Source organism: Festucalex cinctus, chromosome 15 (genome assembly GCF_051991245.1).
Source record: "Festucalex cinctus isolate MCC-2025b chromosome 15, RoL_Fcin_1.0, whole genome shotgun sequence".
Classification (NCBI taxonomy): Eukaryota; Metazoa; Chordata; class Actinopteri; order Syngnathiformes; family Syngnathidae; genus Festucalex; species Festucalex cinctus.
In genome coordinates this window covers 13,470,598-13,498,545 of record NC_135425.1, presented here as the reverse complement: position 1 = coordinate 13,498,545, position 27,948 = coordinate 13,470,598, and the positions used below count along the sequence as shown (strand labels likewise).

Sequence of the window (27,948 nt, the reverse complement as noted above, 5' to 3'; positions counted from 1 at the left end):
CTAACATTTGGACAAACATGCCATTTTGGAGGGCTCTTAAAATGTGACAATCTGGTGACCTGTTTGCTGCAGTACTAAACTTTAACTTTGTTCAAATAAGGACAGCTGTTTAGGTTTGGGCGGGCAATTCTGAAATTAATTTCTTTACAATGGTAGGCAATTAATGACTAATTCCATCCATCAACATTCTGTGTTTCCAAACCTTAGAAAAAAAAACTTACGGCACACCACTTACAGTATTTAACTTCTTCCATCTAGCGGCAGAATATGAAATTGTTCTGCTTGTCACTATACGTCACTGTCATAGATAGTTGAACAGGTGTACATTTGTAATTTTATTTGTAGTTTTTTTTATACTACAAAATTTTTTCAAACTTTCCTCATAATAATACCAGTATTTGTTTTACATAGTTTATCAAATTTATTATTTCAAATTTGTGTCATTGTACTTATCTCATGATAATAACAATTTAGACATTTATACACTGTAGCTTGGTGAAAGTAAAAAACAAACATACAATTTGGCACTGTGAGAGGAAAATGATATTTTCCTACTTAAAAAGTCGTTCCCAGGCTTTTTGACAGAACCTTCCTGGGCTGCACAGTCTTGAAGCTCTCAGTACAAGCCAGCAAATGAAAACACGAGCCATCCTGTTGCTTATTTTCCATGCAAACAGGCTAATGCGTTTGCACAGCGAGACACGAAAGATAGATAGCAAATTTGTCTGGATTTGACGTGTTTATCTTGACCTCGGCAGGCCACCACACGAGCTAGCTAAATGTACTGAAGTGGCCCGAAGACTTCAGTCAATGGCAAATCCTGGATCTAGCTTCCAAAAATTCAAAACAAAAGTTTTACACCGTTAATGTGTGTTTGCTTACTTCACTCCTGGTGGTGATTTCTTTCTTCTTTATTACTTTTTTTTTTTTTTTTTTTTTTTAAATAGAATAAAGTGTTTGTTTTGTTTTTTTAAGAGAATAAATTTCTTTTCCAGGAAAAAAATGAATAAATTGTATTAGTCTCTAATGACTTTCTTCTCTTGTTAAGCTTTAACCTAAATGTTAATATGATAATTTTTATTTCTGAAAAATACAACTACTCTTGTAAAATTATTACTTTTTATGCAAACAAAATAAGCCTTTCTTAGTGTAATAATTATCACTTTTTTTTACTACAATAAATTAATTTATAATAATATCACAACTTTCTCAAAAATAGGCAACTTTTTGATTCCTTTGGTATTTAGGTGTGCTTGTTGTAGTTATGTTTAATTGGCATTGATTACAGAGAAGTCCTTGGAATTATCCAACTTTATTCTCATAAGACTGCAACTTTTTATGTGCGCTTATAACGATTCTGACATTAAAAAAAAAATAAAAAATACACTTTATTCTCCATAGCATGATATTTTTTTCTCCAGAAAAATAATTGTGTCAAAATTTTCATGACTTTATCCAAAATATTTTATTATAATCGTCATACGATTACTACTTACTTCTCATTCATATTCAGGCAAAATGTGTCTTTGTTCTTGTAGCAATTTAGTTTTTTTGCAAAAAAACCCCCAAACAAACCCAAAAAACAGATTTCCTCACCATCAAAAAAAGGATTTATCGTAAGGTTACGACTGTCCCTCATGACATTTACGGGTACATTTGGTCGTCAGCTTTAATTTGTGTTTGGTCCTTGAGAAAAAGTCTTGGACCCAAAACGTTTTCGAACCCCTGATCTGCCTAATGTGTCTCCCCTTCTCAGCAATTGTGACATTCAAAGCGATCAAAAAGAAGAGACCATCCTGTAATCACAACGTCCGCCCGTGAACCCGCTGACCGAACGTGTCGGTGTGAAGAAGTGCTGAGTAGCCGCGTAGTTAAATGTTGAGAGCGCCGCTATTGTTTGAAGGTGATAAATCTCTTTACTGGTGCTTAAGTCTAAATAAATGATGCCTTTGAGATAGTGCCAGGAGTGCGAGCAGCCAGGATGGAGTGTCACCCCCTCTCTGATATTGTCTTTGCTTCAATGGCAACTCTGTAAGCAGCCTGTGCTCACACTAAGTGGCGTCTTAAATGGGTTGGCCTGAAATGTGTCGGCTGTATATAAAAAAAAAAGTAGCAAAAATATGGTTTGAGTGCTGCTTATGAGTGCGTAAGATGAATGGGCTGAGTCATCAACATGTTGCCTGCTCAGCCGCAGGGAAAGTGACATATTTTGGAAGCTAGTCGTAAATATGAATACACTCAGTTGTTTAGTTTAGTACAGTATGATATTGTTGAACTTTTGATATGCTGTGATCATCAGTGGTGGAAAGTACAAATATGTTCCCAAGCATTTCTGTCCCCAAGCAGATTTTTCAGGCTTATACCTGATTATTTTTCTGATGGTTTACTGTCTATACATTTGAAAAGAGATGTCTCTGTGCCCTGTAACCAAAACATGTACATAATATAAGTAACTTACTGTTGTACTTAAAAGAATAGAAGTATAGACTGAAATAAACTAAAGTATAGGAGCTGAATCAGTACTTCTTTCAGTCTTTTTATACAATTATCTTCTACTCAAGTACAGAGTGCAAGTACTGTACTTTCATCCAGCTGCAGGCTCATGACAACCCAGCAGATTTTTGGAGGTTATTGTGCGTAGTCATCGCAGTGCTAATACTCGCGCACAAGCACAATCTGTGAGTGCGAATAATGAGATGATTCATCATTAGGATGAATTTTTCATCACAACAGGAGAGAGATATTATCTTTTATCCGGCTATTTAAATAACTGCCACATCGTAATATACCAGCTGTGGTCCAATGAGACCTTTATGCAAATCAAAAGCAATTCATTAGACCTGAGACAAATTCTGACTTGCATTGTCCATGCCTTTTAACGTAATCAGCTAATGGTTAACAAACAAATTTATTAGCTACCGCAACACAATTTTTAAACATCCCGAAAAAATGTAGCACTTTTTTTTTGTTTTGGAATCTTGCAACTTTCAAAAAAAACATTTTTGATGAATTGTCAAAAACTACCAAATTGCTAAGACAACAATCATGCACAAATGTAAAATACAGACAATGTTATTTGTTTTTAATAAAGAACAACTCCGCTGGCATTCCCCAGGTTTCACTATTAGGTCCACTTTTGTATATCTACAAAGAGCAGCTACACATGAATCTGTTGTTGCCAGCTGGTGACTAATGGGAATACAATGTGTGGTTGTGGTTAACTAAAATGATTGTGGTGTTCAAATTATGCTGTGCAGGTCAGTTTCTCTTGTCAAAACACAAATATTGACATACAGTTTGAGTCCTAAAGAAGATCTGATAATGAATGCAAGGTATTTTCTGGTGAGGAGTTAAATAGAGGCTGACGACTTTGATCACGCCGCAGGCAGTGTTCCCGTGCGCCGCTACGACAGCATGTGGTCAAGGTGAGTGAAGGAGGAAGACTAAACACAGCCGAGAAAATGTTGCATTTATATAAAATCTGCTGGATGACAAGTGCCACTTTTACTGCAGCTGTTTGCTTTTTCTCACAATTCTGTACTAATGTCCCACTTGTAAATTAAACAGCAACATTTATCTGCCTTTCACGGAGGCTTCCACAACACTTCTTCTTTCTCTAAACTGTAGTTAAGATGAGCAGAATACAATTGACTTTAAAAGAAAAATATTTGGAAGGGAAGCTACTATTGATGGGCCAAACAACATGATCTCGGATGGTATTGATACATGAAACAAACTCGCTTAATCATTAAAATAAGTTACTAACATAACTAACAAAGTAAGAGTCAGAATAATTGTAGCAAATGCGAAAATAAGCCAAGCTAAAGTTGGTAATTTAGCATGGGGAATATAGGTGATAAATTCAGACGGCAAGCTTTCGTCGTTATTTTTTATTTTCTTGGTGTTCAAGTCATTTTGAAAACCTTTATACATGAATCCATGAATCAAACTCACAGGCTGAGCTAGTTAGGCTAGAGGTCATCACCTATTACAGGTCAAAGTGTAATTAGCATTGACAAGCTAGCAACAGCGTTGGCATGTTGAAATAATTGCTAAGCTAATAAAACCCAACTAACAAAATTGAAAATTAAAAAAGCTTGAACGTTAGCACATTACTATATAGAAAATTTTCTTGTATGACAATACTCTCCTATCTCAACTTGGGTGATACTTTTTTGTGTGTTCATTTCCTTTCACTTCCAGATTTTATCTCTTCCTGAAGTGTGATGCACTTCCTGTCATTTCAGAGTAAGACCTCATACCTGTTAAGCAGGTCAGCGTTACCAGTACCTGACATCTCACTTGGGGGGGGGGGGGGGGTTGTATGTTGCTAACTACTCTCAATTTAATGCACATTTAATTGAAACACTCCTTGGAATAGAGCAGATTGTAGACATGATTAAATAGCACATCTCAAATGTGTCATTTTATTCTCCCAGAACTAACAAATGGCTCACTTTCATCATGAGCCTTCTCCTTTTGAAAACATTTTAGCATCATTATGAATGTTTGAACAGTCACTGCCATCCCGTGGGAGTGAAAGTGAAACAAAGTGAGAGATGAATTAAAAAAAAAATAATACGGGCTCTTTCACATCCATTATCAGCTCTGGTGCAATAAAGATATGTGAGCAACAAGTGGATCAGAGAGGCGGCACTTATGAGAAAATAATCACGTGTAATGGAATTAACTGGAGAGGGGATAGTGACTTGAACATGACTTTAGGCCTTGACTTTAAACAGGCACTTGCATGTGCACACACAAACAGGTTTTGATGCAAATCTGAAATACATAATATGGGGAAAAAAATGGATATTATAGAAAGGCTCATTTCAGTAGTTCGCTTCATAATGTTAAGCTTACAATGTAAAGATTCAATTCAACAATTTTTCAGAAGGCCAATTCTTAATTAATATTTTTTTTTTATCTTGTTGATGAATTTTGGATTTCATTGTGAAACGATCATGGAACATTTCACTGTGCAGTAATTCTAATGTTAAACTAGAATTCAGTTATTGAGACGTTAACCAATCCATATTACCACTTAATTCCAATAAACTACCATGTAGTAAAAACATTCTAAAATATTTTCAAGATCTCTTGCATACATTTTTGGTAATTATCTGTGATTTTTTATTTTTTATTTATTCATTTATGTAAAAGCCATTTTGCAGTTCCTCAAATGCATTCCAAAGCAGACAAGCGGAAAGCGTTTTAGCTGTAAAAGTGGGCAAATCCGCTGTAGGTGTAACGGCCAATTGTCCTGATATTTTTTTGCCCGCTTAGTGGTTGTGCAGTGCAGAGACGTAAAGCTGTTAATTTAACTCCCAGCAAGACACCAAATAAACACATTTGGCTAAAGTGTTCCTTAATTTGCTGTTGTAGGGCAGATTTGCTGAACAGATGCAGCGTTTATAGCCATGTTCCCCATCCCAACGCACACACAATGGCACCTGTCCACCTAATAGCAGTATCGCATCCTCGGATCGGTGACGCATGAAGTGTTTTGCTTGAAGTGCAGCACAGCAGCAGTTGTTAAGGGACCGAAAGCTTGCGCGCGTTTTAACCACCTTGCTTAACGGCGGCCCGGACGAATGTTAACGCGTCCAGTCTTTATGCATCGCTGAGAAGGCGGCCGAATACACTTTAAGGGCTGCTGGGAAATCTTTGTATCGCATTGTCACTGTGCACAAATTAGCAGCTGCTTCCCAGTGTGCATTGCTGTCAGACTCTTTTGTAAAAAGGGATGAAAAACACAGAGATGACTTTTTCAGTAGTGCGAAGTAGAGTGGTTACTGTACTTGAGTCATTTGTACTTAGCTTAACCAAAAATGTGTTCCTGAAACAGTATAAATTTATTTCCGATAGTCTATTCCAGGGGTGGCAAACTCAAGTGTGCAGGGACAGTAATTAGACAGGTCAAAAATATTATGATTGTTTTTTGTTTTAATGCAAATAATCACAGTTAGATTCTGAAACACTTCCTATTTATTATTATCTTATTGTAGGTTATCTTAGACAATGTCAACAAAATTGTGCGCAACATTTTTGCATCGAATACAGAGTAACAGCCAAATTCTAGAATGTCATTTCAGGCGTCATCAGTGTGCCCTCCAGTTGACAAAATTAGCAACGATGGTGTAATTTTTTTTTTTAGGAAAAACTGCAGTTTGTGTTCTGTTTTCACGGACCAGATTAGACACCTTGATGGGCCGGATTATGGCCTGCGGGCCTTATGTTTGAAACTCTTGGTTTATTCCCTTTATTTGGTTATGTTTCTCTTTGCTGCATTCTTTCCAATAAACAAATGCATTTTTTTTGTCCAATTAGATTTCAGCCTGTGTTGCTATATCAATATTTTGCCGCTAGCCCTTGACGACGTCAGCACTTTCTGTCCTCTGATTGGTTACTTAGAGCAAAACGTTAACATATTTAGTAATGAGCATCCCTGGTGAGTTATAAAGTGGCCTTTTATTGTGGGCAAGCAAATGCATCCATCCCAGTTTCATAATCCTGCTGTCTAATCAGCGTCTGATTTAATTGTTCCCGTGGCAAAGTTCTATTCTATTTTGATATGCCACACCTGTGAGGTGGACGGATTATCTCGGCAAAGAAGAAGCGCTCACTAATACAGATTTAGACACATTTGTACACTTTAGATTTTGGAGTTCAGATTGTGAATAATGGGAGCAAACAAATGTGTTTATATTTTGTGTGCAGAGAATTTAAAAGTTCTCAATGTTGTGTGCTGAGAGGTAGGATCCCAGAATGCAGACACAAATAAGATTTTCTCCATTTATTCACGAGAGGCAGACACCCAGAGACGCAGTACGGGTGAACACATTTCTCAGACTGTACCAACAGACAGTGAATCGTAAAGCACTAAAGAATAGCATCACATAGGTCCAGACTCCACCTAAAGGATGAAAGGTTGACATCACGAACATCACGTATCGTACCTAAACAAACGCCTAACAGGCACATAACAGGTCATGAACTCTGGCGCAGGCCATGACACTCAACAAGATTTGGATATAAATTCTGTACTTAAAAATAAAATAATTAAATGACTTTTGCTATAATACATACAACATATGAGTGTTTTTGCCACCTCTAGTGCGTTTCTTGACTTGTGTAGAGGTGAGTGGCAATTTCCTCCCGCTTGCACGGGTTTCGTTAGGCAGCATTTAAGGTTACGACTGGCAGTAAATTGGCGAATATGAATTTGTCGGAAGGCGTTAGAGATTAAGGCCAAAGGGACCCACAGGTCATTTAAAAATAAAGAAGCAGACTAAAAAGCGAGTCGATGAAAATGAGCTTTTCATGGGGTTGTTTTAAAAGAGAAATAGCTATTATTATTCATTGCAGAGAAACATGCTCCTGAAAGTACACGTGTCTTGTGTGAGCTGACAAAAGGTATTTACTGATAAAAATGTAATGAAGGAGCCTTTCCTTGTGAATTTAGCAGGATTTGGTACAACAAGCTGCTGGCAGACAGCTTGCATATTCAAGTAAAATAACACTCCCTGGTATTGGGCTTTATAAAATCATACGGTATTGACATAAAAACAATGTAAAGAATTCAAAAGTTTTTTGTTTTTTTTTCACTTGTTTTTGCTTAAGTAAGCCATATGTGTAGGGTCAATTGTTGTGGCCAATAGTTACATTTTTGCAGCAGTCGGCCATGTTTGTGGAGGTTTTGCAGTCAGTTTTGTTGACGAAGTGTATTGCAGCAGGTTGTTGTTTTGGAATTTTTGTAGAATTTGATGGGGGGGGTTAGGTTATCATTGTTGTCACTCTCAGTTAATGTTTGCAGTAAAAAGTAACATAAAACAAAAGTTGAAGTCTGAATATAACAATAATGTAATAAAAAAACAACAACAACATTGATTGTTTTAACTAATTTAATCCCCAATTTTCCCATCCATCCATCCATTTTCTTGACCGCTTATTCCTCACAAGGGTCGCGGGGGCTGCTGGCGCCTATCTCAGCTGGCTCTGGGCAGTAGGCGGGGGACACCCTGGACTGGTTGCCAACCAATCGCAGGGCACACAGAGACGAACAACCATCCATGCCCACAATCCTACCTAGGGACAGTTAAGAGCGTTCAATTAACCTGCCAAGCATGTCTTTGGAATGTGGGAGGAGACCGGAGTACCCGGAGAAGACCCACGCGGGCACGGGGAGAACATGCAAACTCCACCCAGGAAGGTCCGAGCCTGGACTCGAACCGGAGACCTCAGAACTGGGAAGCGGACGTGCTAACCACTCGACTACCGTGCCGCCCAATTTTCCCAGACATATAAAAAATCAAAATAAGTTGTCATTGATAGCCCTTTCAAGTAATCGGTAACTTGAAAAAAAAAAAGAAAAAAAAAAAGAAAAGAAAAGAAATATATACATTTATATATATATATATATATATATATATATATATATATATATATATATATATATATATATATATATATATATATATATATATATAAAATAATAAAATAAATAATCATTATAATAATCATTATAATAATAATAATACAATAATTGCAATATTGAGGGTGAAAAAAATGCATTTAAGATTATTTTCAAATTTCTTCAGTTTAAAATATCCCCTGTTTAATTTGTATGAAGAAGAAATGGTGGAATGATGTGATTTTGATTAAAAGGATGATGAAAAAAAAGAAAAAAAAAGAGTAGCCCAGATCCATAACAACTCCTGAGCTGCTTTTCTGTGTCAACAAGTTTTCCTTGGCATCCGTTCTTTCCTGTGACGCCTGCCTCTTCCAGTCTCACCACCCTCCGCTCTCCATCCTCTCCCTCCTCTTTTCAGCCTTTGTTGTGCTTTATTTTGCTCTCCTCTCTTGTTTTTGCCGCCTCGCTCTGTGATGTTAGCGTGCTTGGCTCCTCGGCAAATAAAAGGCGGGGGTGGGGTTTGTTGTACGAGTGCCAATCAATGCCGGCTCCTTTTTGCTCCCTCGGGATTCGGCTTCGGAACGTCTCTCACCGGAGCGCAACTTAAACCAGACGGAGTGAATAATTTCCTCTCTATTATTTTATATTTTTTTTTGTAATGAAGTCAAGAACTAGGTCGACGCCTGCCTCAATCGGGACAAGGCTCCCTCAAAAGGGAGACCCACGGAAGTGATAAGAGCATTGTAAGCCCACCGAAAGGGAGTGAGAATGGAGATCTTTTTTTTTTTTTTGCTGTTGCTGGTGAAAGAGTGAGTCACATGTGGAAAGTGCCCCACCAAAATAAAAAAAAAAAAAGGAAAATGAAGGGGAGGAGGGGCAGGAAGACGAGGGAGGGGAAGATGTACATGTAGTGGGTGAGGAGGAGGAGAAGTGTGCTTCCAAAAAGAAGAAAAGGCTTGTTAAGAAAACATCTGTGATTTCTCTTGAGGCCCATCCGATAGACTGCGCGCTCGATCCTTGGCTTGTTTTTGGAAAATTCACACGTCAAATGTGCGGCCGGTCTCTTCGTCTCGAAACAGCAAACGGACAAATGTTCAGTTTTTTCACTCTTGAGCTTGGCGGGGGTGGGGTTTGAAAAAAAGAAGAAATGAGGAAAAAATGACCTCAGTCCTGTTTCCTTGTCTGTAAATTTGTCGGGAAGGACTGAGGATCTCTGATTTCCTTCCCTCCTCCTTTTGGGCTGCCAGGGCGTGGCCTGTGACCTCCTGACCCTCGACTGTGTGTTGGTGTGTGTGTGTGTGTGACAAGATGTAAGGGTAAAGTTTCCCAGCTGCACACAGAAAGGGTGAGGGTGGCGGGGAGGGAGCATACATTTTCTTCTCCTTCCTTTTTTTTTTTTAAAAGAAAAACCACAGCCAGAAAGAATGAGAGCTTTGTGCGTGCGTGTGTGTGCTTGCGTCTTAAGAAGGAGAGGCTGAAAAGAGCGACAGAGAGAATATTAAAGAAGTAAACAGATGGAGGAAAGAGTTTTTGAAGATATAACAGAGTGAAGGAAATTTCCAAGGTATCAGAAGAAGTGCGACTCGCGAGTTGACAGGCAGGCGGGGAAAAGTGCGACACAGGCTGTGGAGATGTGAACAACTTTTTTTTTTTTTTTTTCAAGTTGAAACCACAATAACAGTCAGGAAAGCGCAGACCTCTGTCAGAGTTCAGCTGTTAAAAAAACAACAACAACTATATGGCCAATTCACTGTTCATGGTGGCTGATGTAAGATGACAAGACTGTACCTTTTTTTATTTGCGGAGGTGAAAAAAAAAAGATAATAAAATATAAAATAAAATAGATAACATAAAATAAGTTATGTATTAATAATAAATAAATAAATAAATAAATAAATAAATAAATAAATAAATAAATAAATAAATAAATAAATAAATAAATAAATAAAATATTTAAAAAAAACAATAAATAAATAAATACATAGAGAAAATAGATATCTATAAAATAACACACAGCTAAAGGTTGAATGACTGGAGATTTTTTATTTATTTATTTTTTTATAGTCGATTACTCCACCGAATTTGTGTCTCATTCATTTAAATCAATTGATTATACGAATTATAATCGCTAAAGAGAAACAAGAGTTGCATTTATTTACAAATTTAAATATCAGTATTTCCATGATCCAAACGGAAAATAAATTAATTGCACTGTTAGATTTAAGTAATTGTTTGTCAATTTGTTTTGATTCTGGGGTGGAGTGCTTCATGATAAAGTAAGGATGTTAAACAATTTTAATCGGAAAATCATTTCTAATTTCTAAAGTCATATCTTTATATTTTCAAACTATTGCATCTTTGAATCGTTTCATATAAGTAACAAATCATCTTTTATGAGAGATGTACAGTACACCAGACATAAATCAGTTTGACTTTGCTGACGATTTTTTTTTAAATTAACTTTGATAGTTTTTGTTTTGGTGAGCTTTTACATGCCGTTGCATATTAATAAACATGACAAAAGCTACAGCCGTACCATATCGAATTGTAATCCCACTGAATCAAATTGTTACATTTTAAAACTGTTACATTGTTGAATCATATGGTATCATCTTTGGTGGAGAGGTGAGAGCAAATCAAATCCTGTAGATTCTTTTGAATAATTGTGGAGTCGCAAATTTGTGTTTGTTAGTCCTAATTTAATTTTAATTGAATGTATTATGCTAATTTTAATAGGTCAAGGGAATTCAGGTATTTCTTTTTGTGGCAATTTGTAAGCTTGCAGGCTATTTTGATTTTTGCAGAACATTTTAGGAATTCAAAGACTTTTCTATTTTAAAAAATAGAAGAATACAACTTTTTTTGTGCAGCTACGTTAGTTTTCTTGTTCATAATTTAGCATTCCTGCTGAGGAGGATTGGATGTTAGATGAATGGGCTTTACCATTCTCAATTCTGGGGTGAGCAGGAAACGGTTCTCTAAGAACTCTAAAAGCATACAAAACATTTTGAATAATATAATTTGTAATTTTTATTTCTGGTCCAATTAACTGCAATGAATACAGAAGGGCCAACTTCACAAAGGGTTAAGCATCAGTGTCATTTTGCACTGTCGAGAAAACTAATGCCTCACTATATTGAGGCTGATAATGCTGGCTCAGGTTGTCATTTCAGTCCACGAACCGCCTTGTTTTCACCCATGAACTGATGCCCAAAGCCATCGGAAAACCACCAGCCAATAACGCAAATGATTCATGTCTACTATAAACAAATTCGTGCTGCAATATTTTATGTATGTTTATGGCGAGCTTGCAAGCTGACTACTTTTTCTAGTTGAGTGATAAAGAGAAGATAGTGTTAGTGACTGCTGTAAAAGAAATGTTGGCTAGGAATGACCATGAGTCTAACTGTGCGTGCGTTTGTGGTTGAGATGGGATAATACAGTCGTCTGCTTCCCTCCCTGCTGTTTGAGGACGTATATCAGCAGTTTGTGTGGCCTTTCAGCCCGCGTCAAGTGACTAGTACGGCCAAATTGATTTTCTCCCCTGGCCTTTTCTCACTTTCTCTCTCTCCTTTTTTTTTTTTTTTTTTTTTTTAAATCAGCTTAGAAAAGCTGATTTTGTTGCTGCAGCCGCACAATCGATGCTTCCGCTGCAGACGGCTTCCGCCAGACTTGCGCATTTTAACAAATAGCGAAGATGAATTCACGCTGCCATGCCGAAGTAGAGAAACATGTATAAGTATGTGCGAGTTGAAACATACATCAACTGTCTTGTTTTGCGTCCTTCCTTTTTGTACAGATGCTGTTTTAGACACATAGTAGTGCACAGTGAATTAAAAAGTGTATAATTGATGTCCTCCCCAACTATTTATAATTGCTTATAGTAATAGGTTTTACTATAAATGTACCACAAACACTTTCCAGTGAATTTCAGTTTATTGTGGGGAGTACGATCCAGAACCAACTGCAATATCGAGAATGTCGAAAAAACAAAACAACTTCTTACTCCTCCAGACACATTGTAAACGCATATTAGCACACACAAAAAATACAAGCAGAGCTGAAGCTATTGCATATTTTTTTAGAATATAATTGTTTTAGCAATTAGCCCTTTAATTCTTATTAAAAAAATGTTTTGCACTCTTAAACTACATAATGTTCTCTTAATGTCCTCATGGAGTCGCCATCCTCACATTTCACACTATAATATCTGTAACTTTGAGTGTTTGTGGCTTTAAAAGTTGGTGCCTGGCCTGGCAAATGGATTGTTATAGTTGGAGCTCAAGTTGGCAGCTGGCTGTTAGCTGGCTAGCCGCGAGCCAGTCCGTTTAAGGCTGAGTTGAGTGATCGATACCTGCTAGTTTTTTTTACCGTTTGTTCATTAAAGTGATTGAAAATGTACTGTCGGCTGTGTCTATCCTTAACCAATTACAATATGTTCAAACTAGTGATGGGAGGGTGTATTTAATTAGCTAGCACTGATATCTTGTGTTGGTGATAGTAGTTTGAAAGTGAGTGTCTTGGCATGAGTGGTGCCTGACAGCAGCTCAAGTGCAAGTGTCCCTGTTGAAAGATGCATTTGCAATTGTGGCACTTCTTTTCCATGGGTGAGGACATTACAGAAAATAAATATACTATAAGAAAAGCAAAAAGGTTGTAAAAACAAAATAATAAAGGCGGAACTGTAATCATTGTTTGCTTTTAATTTGCCACTGCAAGATGCTGCAAGTGCGTGAGGTCACATGACAGTTTGATCTGATCTGAGAACAGTACCATCAGATCGTAACCCCGGGTTTTCACTGGATGCGGTTGCGGTGCGGTGCGGTTGCGGTGCGGTCCGGCGACGCAAGCAATTAGATTCCATTCATTCGAATGGTGCAGTTTACACCGCTTGCGGGTGCGTTGCGTGTCGACTGCGGAAGGCCTGCGGCGTGCCGCAAGCCTTCCGCAAGGATAGCCTATTTTCTATTTTTGCCGGACGCCGCAGCGGTAGGCCTCCGGCAAATGGCAAGCTAGCACAAAACACATCGAGCGGGACAGGAAGACCGAGGCAGTTTCAAAATAAATTTCCGGTTACCTTTCAGAATAAAACACTCGCCAGCTCCTATTTCGCAAGTTTTTCAGCAAAACGTGACGTGGGCGTCGCCGGGCCATGTGCTCATTCACGGTTTAGACACCAGCGAACATGGACGAGGAGAGGTTTATATTGGAGGTGGAAAACCACAAAATAATATATGACACGGCACATCCTTTTTATAAGGACTGTAATGTATTGTGAGTTTGATGTTCGCGATTGCTTGTTGTGCCCGTCTCGCTTGCCGTACTGAGCGGCAGCCGGACGGGGAAGACAGAAATAAAGAGTGGACCCGCACTGACCCGACTCTCGTTATTAATATACTTTACAAGGACAACCAAAAAAAGGATGCTGCATGGAATCTCATATCTTTCTGCTTCTCTGTTGAGCAGACTTTCTGTATGTTTGTCGTTGTGAAATGCCACATGATCGCGCGCGCGCGGTCCCGCGAGACACGTTGGGAAGTGGGCGGCGGCGGAGCTGCCGGACCGCAGCTGTGCGGAGCCGGTGTGGATTGACAAAAAAATTGACCGGTCCGGAGCACGCAGTCAAGACGCACCGCACCGCAACCGCACCGCAACCGCAACCGGTTAAAACCCGGGGTAAGCGCTGCGAGTGGCTGATTCAAACAGATTCATCCCATGCTTGAATCGAGTGCATCTTGGACCATCCTGGGGAAAAGCCAGGAGGGCTCTCCAGCTCCCTCCCGCTCACCCTTTCGGGGAGGGGCAGCGGCGTGTAGGTGAAGGAGAGAGTGAGAGATGAGAGCGAGAGAGCTTAGCTGTCAATCCGCGGCCGCCTCTCGCCGCTCCCCCCCTCTAGTGGCAGTTAGGGAGCCCTGTGGAGTCCCCCTAAGCCTCTCAATAGACGCATTGCCTCCCACCTCGAGCCTCATTCACTTCTAATGAGGTGCTCAAGTGTCGGTGGCTTAACATGAGGGTCAACAGCACAGAAATGAGACCTCTTATTTTATTATTTTTCAATAAACACCCATTTACATGCTGCTCTCATAAACACAAACATGATCAGTGGTGCTTGTTGGATAGAGGAGGAGGTTCTGGTTACAGGAAGTGGAATTGTTTGTTTTTCTTTTGTATTACGTTAAATTGAATGTTTAGTCGTGAACGTTCCACAAATACTCCATATACTCTTGAAATTGAAGGGTCAGAAACAACCCAATTTTGGTCAAAAATGCGACCAACTGGCCAATATGGCCCAATTTTCTGGGTTGTTTTACAGAAAACAACACATTTCTTTTGTACAAACCTACACTAAAATGAAACATTTTTGAAAAAAAAATTAAAAACAAGCCTGCTCTAAAAATGAATGAATGAATTAAAACTTACTGAATTAAAAAAACAAAACAAAAAAAAAACGTCAAAATGAACTGAAATTATGAAAAATCCAAAACTAGACTCTTTAAACTGCTTTATCAAAAATACTAATAATACAATTTGGGTCAAAAATTGATCGATCCTCTTCTTTGCTCAATCTGACCCAACATTTTTGCCCCAACAAATTGAAAGTTGGTCACATTTTTCCAAATAGTGGATCAGTCCATTTTTGATCCAACTTATTGGGTGGTTTTATCGAAAACAACTCATTTATGTACAAAATTAAACCACAAGGAATCAGCTTTGAAAAAATAAAAACAAACCCGCTCTAAGTCATAGGTACAATCCCTGGCTGGGTCATACCAAAGACTATAAAAACGCGACCCATTGCCTCCCTGCTTGACTCTCAGCATTAAGGGTTGTAATTGCATCACCAAATGATTCCTGCTACTCACTTCTCCCTCAGGGGATGGGTCAAATGCAGAGAACAAATTTCTCCCCACTTGGGTCAACTAATCGAATTAAAAACGACAAAAGTCAAAATGAACTAAAAAAAAAAAAAAAAAAAATACAAATCCAAAGGTACAGTCTTAAAGCTGCTGGTTCAGAAATAACCCAATTTGTTGCTACTGGGCTCAATCTGACCCAACATTTACCCCAACAAGTTGTGTTGTATTGTACAAGACAACCCAGAAAGTTGGATCAAATTTACCCACGTAGTGGATTGGTCCATTTTTGACCCAATTTCAGTGTATCTGGTATTTAGGCGAGGGTCTTTTCAGTGCATTTATAAATGTTTGATGTTAATTATATGGGGGCGGCGTGGCTCAGTGGTTGTCTTCCAACTCAGAGGTTATGGGTTTGATCCCATGCCATTGTGACCATGTCGAAGTATCCTTGAACAAGATCTGAACCCAGTTGCTCCTGCGTCATCAATAGGTGAATGAGTAGTCGAATGTAAAACATTTTGAGGGCCTTGTATAGGTGGAAAAGCACAATATAAATGAAGTACCATTTTTGCACTCCAGAAAAGGGAATTTTGTCAAAACAAAACTACATGAACATCCACAATATTTACAGTTATACTATAGTCACAACATTACTCAGATCTTTTTCCATGGCAGCGACAAACGACGAGACACTTGCTTCGACTGCATGCTGAGTGACGAAAATCAAAGGCAGCGCGGCTTTATTTTGGCTCCACTAAAAACAAACCTCAAACTTTTAGCATGCTGCTTTCCAATCCTGAGGAAGCTGAAGCCAAGTATATTTTATTTTATTTGTATTTTGTCAGGAATCTCCCGCGACATATGCTGTAGGTTTTTTTTCTTCTTCTCAGGATCGGAATCAACAGGCGGAGTTCAGCGTTGATATTACGCTGGCTTGCTTAACAGGCTAACAGTCGAGTTGAAAAGGTTGTGTTTTTCTTTTAGATCCTCACTCGTTTTATTATCCTTCTTGACATTACTCTTCATATTGCCCTCGTCTAAAGGTTGCGTGTTATGCACTGCGATGATCTTCAATGCCATAAAGGGAGAGATGCCACACGTTCTTCTTGCGTCTTGATGTAATATTGAATAGTAAACTGTCAATAAAAGTTCAGCCGCAAGCAAGCAGACACTTTTACACCGACTGAATCCACGCAGAGAGGAAACACGGTGTGTTTTGGAGGAGAGGCAACATCATAAAAGAGAGGCATAAAACTCAGACTATGAGGGTGATGCACATTTTTATAATCTCTTCGGTTAAAGGAAGCACGCTAGGCAAATTAAGTTGAAAAGTGTCGAGACATTCAGAGGAGCAATAAACTACGGCGCGCATCATTTTAATGGTGCCTAGTTGCCTGATGTCGTTATTAAAGCACATCTAAGGAATTCATTTGGGTTTTTCTTGCCTGTATAGTGGACCCTCACCATTCACCATAGCAGCACTATGCACCTAATATCTGGATAACAAACTATTTCATTCTTTATATTCTATTTATGTTATTACTCTGCATTTTATAAAGTACAATGTTGTGTGTTGTTTTTTATTCAATGCTATTCAGCCCAATAACAATGGATTTGACGTCTATCGCCGTCAATGGCAGTGAATGAGTTAAAAGCACTGTATGTTTTTTGTTTTGCTTTTGTTTTTTTTGGAGGGGGAGCTTGAACAGATTAATTAAATTTCCATGCATGCACCATTTTTAGGAAGCTTATATGTAATTAGGAAGGTCAAATAAATAAACCAGCATTTTGTATAATTGTTACACTGAACCTGAATTAGGGATAGACCCAATATTGGGCATTTTGACAAATATTGGCATTGGCCTTTAAAAAAAAAAATCTGACGGCTGATATAAGGTAACTTTAAAACCATTTTTGTTAAGGTTCCGCTGCGACCGGAGAGTGGATCCCAGAATCACAGAACACAGAGGAGTAAGCGAGAGGTTTTATTCACCAAAACACGTGAATATGAACATAAAGCGCTGGACACAGCCAGGAAAAAGGTTAACAAAAGGTGCTTGCAAATTGCAAGGAGGGAAATTAACACAACACAAAAAGACCCGAAGGCTACAAACCGCAAACACAAGAAAGCAACAACTTACTATAGCTATGAAACACGCCACATAAAAGTGGGAACAAAAAGAGACTTTGCAAAACTTACGTAGATGAAAATCGAGAATCTTGGACTATAATAATAATTAGCGAAGGCGAAAAACAGTAGAAACACTAGAAGATGGCTGTGAGCAGACGGAGCAACGACCCGACAGTGGCTGCAAGGAGTCCCAGTCCTTATGAAGGCCTAATAGGTGATGCCCTGCAGGTGTGGTGCAGGGGACACGCCCCTCTCATTAATCAGGCACTGTGAGACAAGGAAAACACACTGAGAGCCCAGCAACATGACAATTTTAATCTCTGAGAAATATTTATTTAAATTTTCAGTTAACTTTATAAGACCTTGGGAACCTTCTGAACATTTTGTTTTAATTAAAAAAAAGAAGAAAAAAAAAGAAGAAAGAAATACGAAATTTTAAGATTTTTAGGTATTTTTAAATTTTGGAAAAATAAATATTTACTGTAGAAAACTATAGAGAGCTATGGTATTTACTTATTTAAGCTGACATTTAACTTTTTAAGATGTACCCTGAAGAGGTCCCTGAACATTTTGTTAGAAATTTAAAATCATGTCTATGATCTAAGATTTAAAAACTAAAAAAAAAATCTACATTTTGAAAAGTCTGAAAAGTTGTTCAATATACATGCTTTTTCAAAGACATTACAACAAATACTAGGAAAAATGAGTGTCGGCTCCAGATATCAGTATCGGCCTCCTTGACTACTAATAATCGACATCGGTTTCGACCCTGAAAAAAAATAAAATATGTCGGTCTATCTCTAATCTGAATATCACACTTTTCAGCAGTCAGATTTGATTTGGGCGAAAGCCTCCTCTATTGATTTTCCTCTTTAATACTTATTTCATTTATTAAATGTCATCGTTATTGAATCCAGAACGCCAGCTGTGATTTTGTGCAAGCGCAAAAGAGACGGCGGAGAGTTTCCAGGCGACGTGCGAAAAAACAGCTCAGACACCACGTCCCGTTCATTTATTCATTACCGGCGACTTATGGGAGAACACTTGGCACTTTGCATCCATCCGCGCCGCATCCCAAACATCAAAACCGTTCGCCTTGTATGCGCGTCTGCGCGCGTGCGTGAAGAGGCACAGTAAGTGACTGTCAAATTATGAGGGAGTGAATGGGGGGAAGTCAGTGTTGGCGTTGGTGCGTTGCCAACGCACAAACACACAAAAATAGAGTGGCCGCACATTTGGCGCCATCTTTGCCTGCTGCTCCTCTCCAGTCGTTTTAATTGCGCCGCCGACTCAAATACAGCAAATATCCGCTGAATTATATATTTGTGCTGTCAACATGATGTCACACGAGCTCGCATGCTATCCCTGCAACTGTGATGTTTAATCAATTAAACAGTTTATCGGGTGCAATCTGTTCTCCGGCTCCGCTGAGATGATTATCTGTACATTTATTTTTTAATCTGCTAAAAAAAGAAAAGAAAAAAAGTCCAACATGCTGTATTTGATCTGCGCTCGAGACTAAGTGAATATTTGAGCTGTGCTGGTGGGGTTTTTATGTTTACATTTTGTGTTGTTTTCAATTATTGATTTTCCCCTTCACTGTGCCCATGACAATTGCTTCTTCTCCATTATGTAATGAAATGGAGAGTGAAATATCATATTTCCAGCTCTTTGTGTCACTTTGCCTGTTCAGCCTTAATGAGCTCATTATTATTTATATTATTAAGAGCCAGAGCCTGAATTGTTTTGCTGATTTATTTTTACCAATATGGTTTTCTCAAGGCCGGTACTGAAACCAATTATTAGTAGCATTCAAGGAAGCTGATAACCAATATTCCAAGTCAATATACATTTGCCATAAATGAGAACACATTAGTGAAAAAGCAGCATGTATTAAGTTAATTAAAAACTAAGCAAGTAAATAGTTCACTGAAGTTTTCTACTGAAAATAGTTTTCAAAAATGTCAACATAATTTCCTAATTTTATTTATTTTTTATTTTTTTTTAATAAAAAGTATAGGGAGTTCCTCGTGTCAGCATCGTTTTTTATAAAGTGGAAATTTAAATAAATCCATAAATGAAAAGTTCCCTGTATCTCCCTGAGCGACAAATGCATGTGATTGTAGCTACATTAGGGATAATCCGAACTTGGGTAATAAAGTTTAAAAATAAACCCAAAATTCATTTAACCCAAAAAGTTGGATCAAATTAATAACACACAAAACAACCTGTTTTTTGTTGTTGTTGTCACTAAACAGCCTGTTTTTCTTTTTTTCATTTGAACCAACTTTTTGAAGTAAATGAATGAAAAGTTTGTTAAAACAAACCAAAAAATCGGGTTGTATAATGCACAAAGGTTTGTACATAGCCCCCTAATTTTTTGTTTTCAGTAATTTTATAATTGATTTATTCTATGAAGCATTCATATAAATTTGTGCGATTGCAATGCCTTGATTTTAGTAAGGTTACAAAGACGGTTAATATGAAATGCTCGCAAAATTTCATTCATGTCGGACCCTGTAAATCATTTTACGTCACCGTGTAACAGTCGCAAAAGTCCAACATACCGTATCAACCAGTTTTTCCACATCTGCTCAGATATTTTGTTTTTTTTCTTTCCCCTACACCCCGAGTCAAATTCCCCCGCCGTCAAAGCCAAGATCGGAAAGCAAAGTGCAGAGAAGTAAGAAGGAGAAGTTGCATGAGTGGCGAGAGAAAGAGAGACCGAGCGAGCTGGTCAGCCGCCCGCTTTTACTCTCCACTTTGACCTCGGCGCTGCAGAGGTGAAGCTCTGCTGACTCCAACTTGACTCCGCCGGTTCAATACTCACTCTGACCAAAACAAGACAACCATGAACTTTTTGATCCTAACTCGTCTTTTTTTTAAATTTGTTTTCATTTTTAACACACATGCCATCGTGTGTGTGTGTGTGTTTGCACTAGAGCTACACATTCTAAACACCTCCAGACACATCCTACACAACCCTGGTGCCTTCTTTTTTTTTTTTTTGCCTGACTCACCCTCACAACTATGCAAGCAACTCCAGCTCAGTCACCTAATTGATTCCAGACTTCCCCCACAAGCCTTCACTCTCCATACGCGTCCTCCTGGACTTTCTGAGTCTCAGTACCGAGTTCATGTTTCCATTACATGCTGTATAATGACTTTATGGAAACATGCTTGTCCGCGTGCAGTGTCGGCATGCATTTTTTTTTTTTTTGGTCACAACACCAGTATGATCTTACAAGTAAAAATACAAATCTTTAATAATATCATTTTTAACTTACTGCAATTATTGCAATTAAAAGTGTTTCCTATTTTTTTTTTTTCTGTGTGTACTACCGGCCTTATTTTCAGGAACCGTGTAATGTGGAGGCTGCTGTGACAGCCACTAATATAACCGAGTAAGTCCTCCTCACCACTAGTTGGCACTATACTCTGGCAGTTTCACACTGGTGAATCATCTGCACCAGAAAGAAAGGGCTTGATTCAAATGAAATTGTACACATCAAATGTATGGGGAGACACGTCTCACAATTATTCATACAAATAAATTTGTGATTTTCACATTTTTGAGATCCACAAATATAGCAGTAATTAGTATTTTTTTTTATCCACAAACATAGCCGTGATTTTCACGTTTATTTTTTTAGATTCACCAATATTAGCAATTTTCAAATGTTTGTTAATGTTGTATATGCATTATTCACGACTTACCTTTTGCAAAAATTTAATTCTGCTTGTGAGTTGTTGAATGTGCTTTTGTGGATCAGCAATCATGTGCATTTATTTTTGAGACAAACATTACACTTTTCAAGATATTCACACACAAGACCTCAGATATTTACATGTCTAAAAGCCCTCCGTCCACTGGGAGGCAGCGTTGCCGTCTCCACTAAACAGGAGCGAGCGGTCTCCCGTTTTTCGTTTAAAATTGGAAATTGAAAAAATCTAAAATGAGTCTTCATCTGACCTTGCATGAGTCGGGGAAACAAAATGCGATCCTAATTTCTTTCCCTCAAGCTTACGCTGCCTTTACAAGACATTCTTCTTCTACTGTTAAATTTTCTTCTTCTACGTCGCAAAGGAGTAACAATAAAGGAAAAGTGTGAAGGCAAAACACAAGCTCAAGGGAAACAAATTGTCCGATTTCGTTTCCTGACTTGTGTAAAATAAACCCATAATGGAAGGTCAGATAAAAGCTCGTATTGGTGCTCCCTGTATTGGTTAGTACTCGGGTGAATACTCATATTAACAACTTTAACATTTTCCATCTTTGATGTATTTATCTACAATATTTTTTCTCCTTGAAAAGGTGCTTCAATTTACCAGAAAATCAGGGGCATTCTTGAAAAAAATCCTACATACATGTTATTACACATTTATTACACTGTTATTACATGCAAGGTTCATCTATCTCTGTGTCAGATTGTGTATGTGTGTGTAGATAAGCGTAAACACACACAACCCACTAACAATATTTACGCACTGCTGGATAAATTCAACCTCATTAGAGTGTTGCTACATGCTATTGACCTTACCTGGCCTTGTCATCATCGCCACACTTGATGCTTATGTGAGGAAAATCGGAAAACACCTGGAGTCAAACAAAGGCGGGGGCACCAACTGCAGTTATGCTAGATTGTAGTAAATCTGCATGGGCTTCACACGACTGCTAGGACAGGACCTGGTTTGGGGTTTGGGGTTACGGGTCGGGCCTCGAGCTGCATGCGCTATCGATCCGAGGAAAAGGAACACGTGAGAGTTGGAGAAAGCGAAGGAAATGGGCTGGGAGAGGTCGCCGCATGTTGTCGCACCTTGGAGATCAATAGCAGCTTTGTTTGTTTGCTCGCTCGTGTTCTGCTTGGTGAGGGATTGCGCTCCCTAGTGGTGATGTAAAAGCTCGTGGAGGAAGAGGATGTAGATTAAATCAGATTGGATGGCACCAAAGTAACTCTCAATTTATGGTACTACTATGCAACAATGTTATTGAAGTAATAATAAAGAATTGATCACTTCTTTATAAAATATTATACACTTAAAATCAATAACATTCTTTTATTTTTAATTGTGATGTAAAGCGTCTTTTTGTGCCCAGAAACAAACTGAGTCGTATGTAATAAACACTTTCAGTTTGCTCACTATTTGGCAAGTGTAAAACTAACACACTGTTATGTAAAATCTACCATTCACAACTGTTGAGTTTTAGTTATTGACATAGTCACAATACAGTACAGTATTTGGTATGCAATTTACGCTTGTAATTTGTTTATTGTGTCCAGAAAGTGTGCTCGAACATGTTTAAATGTGTTTATAGCATGTCGGAGATCGTTACCTAAAGTGTATATTGCAGATTTTCACCTATGCTACAGTGTCCTTTTAGCAAAGTGCTTCCCATTTCCAATAGTATGTAGCAATCCATTTTTTAAACAACTTTTTTTTTCTTGCCTGCAACGTCTCAGCCTTGTTTTCTGTGCTAATCAGTAAAAAGCCCAAATGACTTGAATCTAATTGCGAGAGTGTGTCTGATGACGCGCGGCCCGTTTACATTCTCCGGGGCGTCCTGCAGTTGGCCGTAGCCGCGTGTGTGATGAATGACGGATCACAATGCATTAAAGCCCTATTGCACTCAGCTGCACATTTTGAGTCTCTGCAGCACGCTTTTCCCTCGGGCCATCTGTTTTCCTCCCCTGATTAACAGGCAGTAAATCTGAAAATGTGGCGCTTAGTGACGCGGCGTTGCTACAGTGACAGAGGCGCCGTGTTTTCCTCCCGTCGACATACTGTACGCAATTTTTTCAACTGTTTGACTGGATGCCATCATCGAGCTTGCTTTTGACTTGGTTTTCTTATGCAATTGATGTGGGGATAACACTAATGGGGATTGCGTATTTGTGTGTTCTAAATGTGTTCTGTTACTACTGTTGGGATCCATAAAGGTTTTACGGCTACATTTCTTGGAGAGAAGCAGAGAAAATCTCACCCTGGCTGGGCAATATGGCCCCCCAAAAAAATCTCGATTATTATTATTTTTTTCAGCCATTCAGGACGATTACAATTTTAATTGATTTTAATCTAATGAACCCCCCCCCCACAAAATAAATAAATAAATAAATAAATAAATAAATAAAAATATAATATAAAAATATATAATATATATATATATAATATATATAAAAACAATTAAGTAGCAATTGTAAACATGTCTTATAAACCACCCATACAGCATTGGGCAAAATTACAACTCACAAAAACATTTGGATGGAACTGAACATCAGAAAAGCAGATTTTAATAATCCGGAAGACAAAACACGATTTCACATTTTAGCAAATTTTTAACGATTCAATTATTAAAATGACGATTAATCGAATTAATTCAATTTATTGCCCAGTCCTATCTCGGAGTAAAAAAACAAAAACAAAAAAAAAACAAAAAAATTTTTTGTACGTTTTTTTTTTTTTTTTTTTTTAATGGAGATATGTTTGGATTAAAAGGTTGGATTTACACTGAAAATATATTTTACAGTATTTTGGTTGTAGCCAATTAAATTCTACATTTTTGTTTTTCGTTAGTTACTCCTAAATTCACATTTAAAAGGAACACACACAAAAAAAATCTATATTTTTTAATTTTCCTTTGATTTTTTTTTTATCCCATGTTTCTATTAAAAACATACTCAATGTTTATTTATTTTCTTGCTTTGTTTTTAACTTCCATATGCATTTGAATGCCCATGAATTATACGTTGTCTTGATGTACACGGTCATACCAGGTCCATATTCTCCTCAAATAATAGCAGTCAACTATACTTGGTCATATATTCTTCATCCTCAGCATAGAATGACTCATATTAGCGCTATACTCAGAGAGAGTAATTGAGATGATATTGTGTATTCCACTTGCATTACAGACAGGACACACCTGCTGCATTATGATTGGCTGCAGCAAAGAGGGTGGGGTTTACAATAATATTCAATGAACAGGATATCCACCTGTCTGTCTTATACTGCCGCCTGGTGGCCATGATGAGCACACCAGAAGGATCAGAAGTTAATTGATGTAGTTTGACAAATTATTATTATTTTAATTCCTGGACGTTTTTAAAATGTACTGTAAAGTTTGTTTTGGTGAGAGTGAGGGTAAAACTTGAACAGATTAATGGCATTTTCATTTATTTCAATGGGAAAAGATGAAACGCAGAACAGCATTTAATAGCTATCGAGAAAAAAATAAACATTATCAACACTTGCATAGTTACATGGCTGTAGTGGAACATAATTAAGCACAACTAATGACAACTTGCATTTTCTCACTTTTTCAAATATTAGAAAAAAACAGCGTTGATTCTGATTAACACGAATTGCATTCGCTTTTGTTTCGCTTTTGTTGCCTTTTGGTCGAGACTTATTGTGAGGCGAGTGAGAGAAGACATGTTTCAATCTTCAACAAAAAAGAAAAAGGGCCATCCTGTGAGTCGGGTTCAGCAGTGGTGGGCTGCAAAGTTGTTCTTTTTAAGAGGTGTACAGAGAAAGAAGAGATATCAGGAGAGCGCTGAGAGCTAATGAGCTGGATTTTGCCGGAGACTTGGCATTCTGCTCATCTCGCTGCTGTGGTAGATAGAGCGAGCTGGCTCCAGCGAGCTTCCTGTCTGCGCCCTCAAGCAGGAGTAAATGAGGGCTGGGAGGTGGTGGTGGTGGGGTAGGGGGGTGTTCTGAAGAGGGAGGAGGAGGTGGATAGGGTGTTGGAAGCAAAAGAACAGAGGAAGAAGAAGGAGGAGGTGGAGAAGCAGGAGGAGGGAGCGCTGTTGAAATTGAATGCCAGGACGCCATGTTCTCGCCGCCTGCGTTTCCATGGCGACGGGGTAATTCTGGCGAGTAAGGAAATTTCATTCACCCCTGTTAAGAGGCAGAAGGGGAAAAAAAAAACACAAGAGATGAAAATATTAACCCAGCACAAGGACGGGAAGACACATGACATAAATCAGAGACAGAGAAGGGAGCCCCCCCAACCCATGTGATCTTTGCAGTCCTCTTTTCTGTGATGATGCTAGGGTTGTTTTGCCCCCCACCCCCCACCCCTCTCCGCCCCCCTACACACAAACACAACACCCACCCTGCACACGCTCACTCCAACAGCCCTGCAGGTATATGGCACAGAACAAAGACAAGCACTGTTAACTGGCCGCTCTGTGTATACGCGTGTGTGCGTGTGTGTTTATTTGGGAGCATGTGCTGCAGTACAGTACCCCCCCCCCCCCCCCCCCCCCCACTCACACACACACACACACACCCACACACACACACACACACACACACACACACACACACACACACACACACACACGCACGCACACCAGGAGACTAGCAAGAAAAAAAGAAAACAAAATCAAAATATTTGTTTGAATAAAGCAACAGTTTATCTATTTATTATTATTATTATTATATTTTATTTATTTATTTATTTATTTTTTACCAAATTGGGTTATTCTTGACCCAACAGCAGTTAGGGTGTACTTTGCATTCTTAACTTAAGACAGCAGTTAGGGTGTACTTTGCATTCTTAACTTAAGACAGCAGTTAGGGTGTACTTTGCATTCTTAACTTAAGACAGCAGTTAGGGTGTACTTTGCATTCTTAAGAAGTTGGGCCAAAAATAACCCAATTTGGATTAAAAACAAAAACAAAATACAGTGAATGGGTCAATTTGAACCAACATTTTGAGTTGTATAGCACAAAACAACCCCCAAAATGGGATATTTTGTATTAAACAAAAAGAAAGAAAGAAATGTTTTAGGTAGCCAAGGAATATCAAAAGACCACTATACCCTCCCAAAAAGGGGCTCTGGGTGCGATATTGTTTCAAAACATTCTGATGCACATTTGCCAAGGCTGCTAACAGGTCAAAGTGTTGCATAAGTTGAGTCAAAAATAACCCAATTCACTCTTAATTTAAAACTACTGAGTCAAAAACAACCCAGTTTGAGTCAATAATTGGACTGACCCGCTAAACTTGGATTAGTTTGACCCAAATTGTTGGGTTGTTTTACTCAAAGTTGGGTAAAAATTGACCCAAGTTCGGTCCAAGTTTGGGTCAAGAAGGATCCACTACTTGGGTCAAACCCAACTTAATTCTGCTCAAAACAGCATGGAAAATTGGGTATTTTTGGGTCAATTTTTGTACAAAACAAGAATAATTGGGTAGGTTTTCCTTCTTTTCTTTTTTTTTTCTGTCAGTTTGACCCAATAGGTTTGTAAATAACAGAAAAGTTAGGTCAAAATCGATCCTAGTAGCAAGTCAGTCCCTTTTTGACCCAAATTGGGTTATTTTTTACCCAACTGTTTCTAGAGTGTAGCTCACTTTCGTGTCAGCGTTTTGTGTTTTGTTTTGTTGCCCAGGGCTGTTGGGACAGCGTTTACGAAAAAGGGGGCCGGCCGCCACTGGACATGCATGTGCAAGAACCTGCGCACGCGAGCGGCGCGTGCCTCCGCCAACGCACGCTTTGCTTTTGGGCTAAGCGAGGTTGACAACTGCACTGGGCTTGACTGGCCTGTCGCTGCAGCCAACCTGACACTTGGCCTGCGCGCACACATTCGCAGTGACATCGCGTCACACGGTTTCATCCCCGATTCTCGATATGATGCGCAGGTTTCCTCATCAGCACATGCAGCATGTGGTGACGGAGCGTGCCATAAACAAGCGCGTGTTGTTTCTAATCCTCAAGCTGGCATGTGCAGATGCTTCTCTGTCTCTGAAAACATCATTACTGTTGCCACCGAGAGGGATTATAAAGCAGCGGGGGTAATAATGCTGTATATTGAGATCTATAATATGGTGATTTTCTGTTTTCAGTGGCTGAGGAGGGGCTGTGGGAATGCGGACTGTCCTACGAGTGCAGGACCCTGCTGTTCAAGGCCGTACACAACCTGCTGGAAAGGTAATGAGCAAATCAAGGACAAAAAAACGCTTGGTGTCTGGGATGTCAAAATTATTAGTCAAGCAAAAACGGAAGCACATAGTGGAACCTGTTTGGAATTCAAATAAACACTGAAAATACATTTACTTTTATACTACTTACTTTTCATTGGACAAAGATGACAGCCCCCCCCCCCCCCCCCAATAAAATATATATAAATATAATAATAAAAAAATGGTGCCAGATAAAGTTTTTCTCACGAGTGCATATTACAATTATATAAGTAAATACACATCTACTGAATGTAATTCTCGTCGATCTCTGAGGTTAATTTTGAAAGATATTTGAAGTGCGTCCCTAAACAAAAGTGCTAAAAGAAATAATTAAAAAGTCACCAACTCCGCTTGCCTTCTGGCATCCTCACCTCACTAAAATTAATAATCTGAGCACTGAATCATTTGCTCAAGTACCCAAAGCTCTCCTTTCTGAGCCAGAGCCATCTGTTAAATGAAGCAGCACATATTTGCTCTCTATTAAGTGAAGCATCAGCGATCATCATAGGGGGCAGACGGAATTAACCTTCCTATTACCTTGAAGCTAACTCCTTTTATTGCTAGCTCTTTCGGCACCTTC

General features: G+C 38.6%; 1 protein-coding gene across 1 annotated transcript in view; it reads left to right on the top strand.

Annotated features, from left to right (window-relative positions):
* LOC144002766 (mediator of RNA polymerase II transcription subunit 13-like) overlaps positions 1-27,340 on the top strand; it is a 56,034-nt gene extending 28,694 nt beyond the window's left edge. The window contains exon 3 of the mRNA XM_077498260.1: positions 27,252-27,340. Coding sequence (XP_077354386.1) covers positions 27,252-27,340 — 89 coding nt within the window. The remainder of the gene's footprint in view (positions 1-27,251) is intronic.
* The last annotated feature ends 608 nt before the right edge of the window (positions 27,341-27,948 follow it).